General features: G+C 42.7%; 1 protein-coding gene across 1 annotated transcript in view; it reads right to left on the bottom strand.

Annotated features, from left to right (window-relative positions):
- The window catches only part of LOC107569977 (high affinity cAMP-specific and IBMX-insensitive 3',5'-cyclic phosphodiesterase 8A-like), a 30,325-nt gene that overhangs the window by 18,179 nt on the left and 4,331 nt on the right, over positions 1-7,815 (bottom strand). The window contains exon 2 of the mRNA XM_016256159.1: positions 2,031-2,087. Within this exon, the coding sequence (XP_016111645.1) occupies positions 2,031-2,087 (57 nt within the window). The remainder of the gene's footprint in view (positions 1-2,030; positions 2,088-7,815) is intronic.

The raw sequence follows: 7,815 nt of genomic DNA, 5'->3' as shown, positions 1-7,815 counted from the left end.
CAGAGACACGCACACACACACACACACACACACACACAGTGACATGCACACACACACACACACACACACACACAGACGTGCAACACACACACACACACACACACACAGAGCCGTCATCAGTGTGCTCGACAGTGCTGGCCAACAGAGAAATTCAGCCACAATAATAACTTCCATCAATAACATGAACATAATATACAGCAGTTCATTTGAGCTGATTCACTGAAACAGTGCAGAAGAATCACTCGCTCACAGTGTGTGTAAAGCTAACACTGTAAAGCTGCTTTGACACAATCGGTGTTGCATAAAGCACTATATAATTAAAGGTGACTTGACTTGTGTGAACGGACAGTTCAGATGCTCGGCGTGTGTTCTGAGGGAATGTGGGATCAGCTGGGAGGACAAAAACAGGAAGAGGAAATCACTGTTTCAGTTTCCAACCGTAATTAAAGCTCTGCAACACTGGCACAACACCTCAGCACTAACCTTAATACTGCCTTCAATGCTAATGCTATCCCAACGCTAATTATAACCCAATGCTAATACTAACTCAACGCTAAAGCTAAGCCAACGCTAATACTAACGCAATGCTAACGCTAACTCAACATTAACACCAACCTAACGTTAAACCAATGCTAATACTAACTCAACGCTAATACAAACCCAGTGCTAATATTAACTCAATGCTAATACTAACTCAACGGTATTGCTAAGCCAACGCTAATACTAACTCAATGCTAACCCGATGCTAATGCTAACCCAACATTAACACCAACCTAATGCTAACCCAATGCTAATACTAACTCAACGCTAATGGCAACCCAACACTAATATTAACTCAATGCTAATGCTACCCCAACGCTAATACTAACTCAATGCTAATGGTAACCCAACGTTAATGCTAACCCAACGCGAATACTAACTCAATGCTAATGCTACCCCAACGCTAATACTAACTCAATGCTAATGGTAACCCAACGTTAATGCTAACCCAATGCTAATAGTAGCCTTATGCTAACCCAGCACTAATACTAACTCCACGCTAATGGTGCACAGTTCTTCAGACAAATCATTTCACAGCTTTCTATGTAGATCTGCTGCACCAGACGTTTCTACTGACGTGTTTCGTGTAGCATTGATGTTGATGTTTTTTGCCTTTTTTATTGTTGATAGTACAGTTCAAAAGAGACACAGGGAACTATGGGAGAGAAGAGAGGGCAACAGGATCGCGAAAAGACCCGCGAGTCGAACTCAAGCTACTGCACCGTGTGCCACATACGGCCCACAAAGCTTCGTGCCCAATCACAGACATCGAGTGTAAAAATGCCACAGCCAATCAGAGGTGTCTTAATTACACTGTTCTGGAGTTCATTGGCTCATAAAGCATGGCTGTGAATGAACTGTAAGCCTAGCACGCGGCTGAATTGTAGGTAGCTTCCATTTTTTTTCTCATTTTGTCTCTCATAGTTGAGGTATACCTATGATGAAAATTACAGGCCTCTCTCATCTTTTTAAGTGGGAGAACTTGCACAATTGGTGGCTGACTAAATACTTTTTTGCCCCACTGTATCTGGTGCCGCCACTGTGCAGTCATTGAGTTTGGGTTTTTAGGGCACTTTGTGACGCCCGCCTGACAAACCCCAGACTCCATGTGTTCCTGAGATTCTACACATTACAGGCCCTTCAAATCATTCTGACGCGTCTGTGGAAATACAGCAGATTCACAGAGCGATAATTCACATATTCTCACGGGAGCTCCAGAAATCTCAGGATACAGGAGTCGGGTTAGATTCACTCAACCTTCCTAAAATTAGCTTGAAGAATTAATTTGCGATAATGAAACTCCCAATATAGAACACACACTCACACACACACACACACACACACACACACAGACACACACACACACTCACAATGAGCAGGAAGCCTGATAATCTGCAGGTTCACACTCACTGTTTGGTGTACTTACTACAGAAACCTTCCAAACCAGCATAATGTATGAACACAGAGTATGAGTGATGAAGAGCCGGTACCTGCAGCTGATCTTCATAGAGCTTCATTGGTCCAAACTGCACCTCTGTTAATGTGCTCTGAAACGACAGTCAAGAACAAACACACTCAGTGATCTGAACGACACACAGCATGATCTGTGGAAGTACATTCAGACATGATTCCAGCATCCTCCCTGATGATGCTCAGTTACCATGGAGACCATCCCTCCACGGGACAGCATCCCAAAAGATCATCACCATCTGGACAACATGAGGAAGGGAACGGAAACACACACACACTGCAGACACACACACACACACACTAATACACGAGTTTCACAATTTGAGTTGAATTACTGAAATAAATGAACTTTTCCACGACATTCTAATTTATTGAGATGCACCTGTATTTATATATAGATATATAAAGAACAAAAGCATTCAAGCTCAAGTAGAGCAAACTGAACAACTTAAGCAGACCGTGCCAATTACAGTACAGAACGCACATACACTGCACAATACTCAACACTTCCAAAACACCTTATGAATAGAAACCTTCGACTCTCTACAAAAAACGCTCACACAGATACACATAGGAGTGTTTGAAAACATAGTCATGAGAAGAAAATGGGGAGTGAAATTGTTTTACTGTCTAAGCAAATCTTTCAACATACTCAAATATTTACAATAAACACATTTCATATCATCAACCACTCAACAAACACAAGTCAGTCACACGTCCGTCAGCAGACGAGACGCTGAAACCATCTGAGGCTCGCTGGGCTTCAACACAACTTAAACACTCCTGCTCAGATTCACAGTCTGAGTGAAACAGATTCATATTTTTATTACAAAGAGCGTTATCTATTTGACTAAAGGAACGCAAATGTTCAGATGTTTTCGTGTGGTTGCGATCAGGTGCACAAACTAGCATGAAGAACTAACACTATCATGAATCTGAAAATCATCAGAATGACTTTCATAAAGAAATTCATTCATAAAGGAGTGTGTCGATTAGACACGACTGACAGAATCAAATCAGCTGTGAATTCATTACATAACACACACACTTACAGTGAAGTTAAACAAAGACCTGTGTGTGTGTTAGAGTGTGTGTGTGTGTGTGTGTGTCCTGCTCATGGACAGTGACACTGTGGCCTCGTTTCCACTGGATAATGAGATTAGTAAACCGCCATCAGCTCGCACACATCTCACGCAAACGCTCCATCTGAAGCTCGTCTGATAGGAAGAACTTCCTTTGTGAACTTTTAACTGCTGTCATTCAGCTGCTGCAATGCTATTGGCTGAGCTGATGCTTAGCCCCGCCCCCCTCTCTCCAGTGCAAACATTAGCAGAGACCGAGCTAAACGAGCTCCACTACATTCATTCACGCTTTTATCCAGACTGACTCTGACCAGTGATTTCTTCAGGCAATGAGCTCATGACAGGAGCTGCGTCCTGCAGCCGGTTAGTTGGTTGGTCAGTTAGTACAACAAACAAAGTGTAACGGTGAGCAGCAGGTCTGCAGCGAGCTGCTCAATCGCTGTCAAACCCTGAAGCAGCACACGCATCTCACAGGTCCTCACTTATCTACCAGACAGATCCATGTGAAACTGCACACACTCAGTGACACGGACATACACACACTGCATCCTGTCTGCTCACTGCACGCACACACACACACACACACACACTGCAGCAGTGGCTTTCCACTGAAGTGAATAACAGGAAAGTGGATGACATTGTTGAGAGGGCAGACGTCAGTGTGAGAGATATAGAGGGCAAACCGCTTCCTCATGGCTCACTTCAGGGAGCAGCGCTGGGGACGAGACACACACACACACACACACACACACACACTCACAGACACTCACTCACAGACACTCACTCACACTCTCACACACTCACTCACTCACACTCAATCACTAACTCACACTCTCACACACACAGACACTCGCTCACTCACACACACACACACACACTCTCACACACACAGACACTCACTCACTCACACACACACACACACACACACACACACTCACACACACACACACACTCTCTCACACACACACACACTCACACACACACACTCTCACACACACACACACACACACACTCACACACACACACACACTCTCTCACACACACACACACTCACACACACACACTCTCACACACACACACACACACACACTCACACACACACACACACACTCTCACACACACAGACACTCACTCACACACACTCTCACACACACAGACACTCACTCACTCACACACACTCACTCACTCACACACACACACACTCACTCATTCACACTTACACTCACACACACACACACACTCTCACACACACACACACTCACTCACTCACTCACACACACACACACTCACTCACACACACTAGGTACCAAGAGCCACTCACACCTCAGGCGTCTCCTGACAGTCATTTGTGGAAAAAAATGTCTTCTGTACCGCAGGGAACAACATGACGGCAAACAACATCTGATAACTCAACAGAGTTTACCAACATAACCAGACTAAACGAGCTCAGAGACAGAAACACTGCACCGGGGTTTGTTTGGCTTGTTTACAGGTACCGTCACTTAGTTACTCCAGGTCAGTTTAAGGTTTGGGTTAGTTAGGCTAAAATACAGGTTTAATCGTTAGAGTTTGGGTTAACTATAGTTGGTTGCATTACATGTTTAGGCTGAGCTCATTGAACACAAACGGCCTGTCCTGTTCACTCGTGAGCATTACTGTGCAGCTGAAGGGACACACACACACACACACGGGACACAGACACACACACACACACACACGGGACACAGACACACACACACACACACACGCACATACACACACACACACACACACACACACACAGGAAACATGACATCAGAAAGACGCAGCAACAGCTGCAAGACACAAGAGACTTTAGAGACGCTTAAACACAAGTCTCTGTGTGTGTGTGTGTGTGTGTGTGTGTGTGTGTGTGAGAGAGAGAGAGAGTGTGTGTGTAAGAAAATTATGCCTGAAAACAGAGTATGAGTGAATGTGTGTGAGCGCAGTGATGAAGGTCTTCCTCCTCCTCAGGCCTCAGTCATTCAGTGAACGCTCGCTCTCGCTCTCTCTCTCTCTCCAGGTATTTTTGTCCTGATCCAGATTAGCACTCAATCCTGCTAAGGATCACACACAAACTCTGAACGAGCACATGAGCGGCTGATTCTCTGTGAACACAGAGACAAACAGAGTAAAGCAGACAGAAGAGACACGATCGGTCAAAGCAAACCCTGTGCAAGCGTGCAGCGATACCGTGAGATCGACAGTAGGACGATATGGACTGAAATATGACGCATGTTCAGAGACACACTACACACACCCAAAATAAAAGCTCCGTTTAACCTGAAGCAATTATGATGGAAATAAATTACTGTTTTAAAATTTCTAAAGCATTAACAATAATAATTCATTAAAAAATAATAAGGGAATTTCACACAATCAAGAGATTTTGTTCATCTGCACTGTATTTGGCGCACTGTTATAAAGGACTTTGAGTAGTACTTTATTTTAGTCCTGTGCGGCATGTACATACTATACTGTACTCATAATAATTACAATAACTGGGTAATAACTAGGTACTGAACCTGAACCTACCCCTAAATCTAACCTTAACCCATGCACTTACCTTATATTACCGTACTTCATTAGGTAAGTACACTGTAAGTACATGTAAGTGCACTGACTGTTAAACAAAGTGCAACCTGAATCTGTTATGAAGGAATCATCATATTTTAACTTGATTAGACATGCTTTTTTGATTATTAAAGTTCTATTAAAGTATTAAAATGGAATTACAATGGAAAACACAGAATTTAGAAAAAAAAATACAATGGGATTTTGGGGAAATATAATATATTATATTATAATGATACTCAGGAAACAAACAGATGCGGACACAAACAGCAGCAGCGCAACTGTGCGGCGTCTGACTACAGCAAGCACACACGTGTGTGAGCCACAGGGGCTGCTGGGAACGATGATGATGATGATGTCATTTCCCTTCAGGAAGAAGAGTTACTGCACACTGACAGCTCGGCTCGTCCCTGTGCTGCGTTACTTCCTGTCTGAGCCGTTCAGATCCGCACAAACAAGACGTCAGTCACACACACACACACACACCTGTCAATCATCAGATGACTAACACACACACACACACACACACACACACACACACACAGAGGGGCTTCACACTGACATCTACTGAGACGAGAGTCAAACACAAACCAACAACTGCATGTTCACAATGAAATACACGTACAGATCAAGACAAATTTGACTTTCAATCATCCAAAAACTTTGTCCCTTAAGTAACACACTCACACACACACACACACACACACACACACACACTCTGGCTGGATCCGGTATTGAGGGTTACAAACGCAGAACAGTGGAGCCTCAGCCAAGGCCAGATAAACCACTAACCCTATATCAGCACCACACACACACACACACACAAAGAGGAATGTGTTGAGAGACATGAGAAAACCATCGTCAGACCTTGTACTTGAGTCTTATCATGGACAGAAAGTCACACAGATGCTGCTGCGCCCTTGATTAACACACACACACTGCCATCAGAACAGCTGATTGATGAAAGAGTAAATTAATCAGCAGCAGCATCTGTGTGTGTTAAAGCACAGTAAATCACACACACACAAACACTCACACACACACACACCACACACACACACACACACACACACACACACACACACAGCCTGCATGAACCTGCAGAACAACATTCGTCTGCTCATTTCCCCCGTGAGAGTCCTGTGAGCATCACCATCATTATCGCTATTATTAGTACAAAAAAACTCTGCAACCTAAATGACCAGAAATGTATCATATTCTTTGTTTCAAATGACAAGGAACAGAGAATTTTCCTTCTAAACATGTATTTGAATCAGAAACTGAAATTGTTTTGGAAAATTCTGATATTAGAATAGAACTTGGGGCTAGGCGATATTGTTAAAAAATGTATCAACGATATAATGTTTCATATCATTCGGTATCGATAATTACCGTATTGGCCCCAATATAAGACGACCCCCATTTTTCAGATGTACCTTTTGGAAAAAGGCTTTTTAAAAACCAAATCTTGTTTTTTCTCAGTAAAACACATTTTGTCTTCAATTATTTTCATATTGCATATTTTTCCTATTTTAATTTTTGTTTTGAAAGTATGGTTAAAAACTGGTCAAATGTACCAACAATCACATTTTAAAAATATACACTTTTTGATATACCATTAAAAAAAGAAAAACATGAATTAGGACATTTAGGCTATCCATCTAATAGTAGCCTACCAAAATCTTATTTAGTTAAATCTTACTGTAGTCTTCAAATCTGTGTGCTGTCTTACGTTTTAAAATCACAGGGAGTTTGGTCGCATCAGGCTAACGTAACAGTCACGACTCATGCAGCTGTAAGCTTTTCTTTCTCTTTTGTTTCTACTCGCGATCTTTACATCACGCATTACATTACATATTTCATGGCACACTCGTTTTATGAGTATTTGGCGCCACCTATCTCCCGAGGCCACAGGAGGACGCAATAAGGAATATAATGCAGCACATTAAAGAGGTCATATGATGTGATTTCAAGTTGTTCTTTCTCTTTGGAGTGTTACAAGCTGATTGTGCATAGATAAGATCCCTGAAGTTGCAAAGACTAAAGTCTCAAAACCAAAGAGATATTCTTTATCAAAGTTAAGACTCTGCCACGCCCCCCTAAAACGCCTCGTTCTAACACGCCCCCACAT

Source organism: Sinocyclocheilus grahami, unplaced genomic scaffold, assembly GCF_001515645.1.
Source record: "Sinocyclocheilus grahami isolate Dianchi unplaced genomic scaffold, SAMN03320097.WGS_v1.1 scaffold1400.1, whole genome shotgun sequence".
NCBI lineage: Eukaryota > Metazoa > Chordata > Actinopteri > Cypriniformes > Cyprinidae > Sinocyclocheilus > Sinocyclocheilus grahami.
The sequence above is the reverse complement of the archived record's forward strand: the minus strand, read 5'-3'. Positions and strand labels throughout refer to the sequence as shown.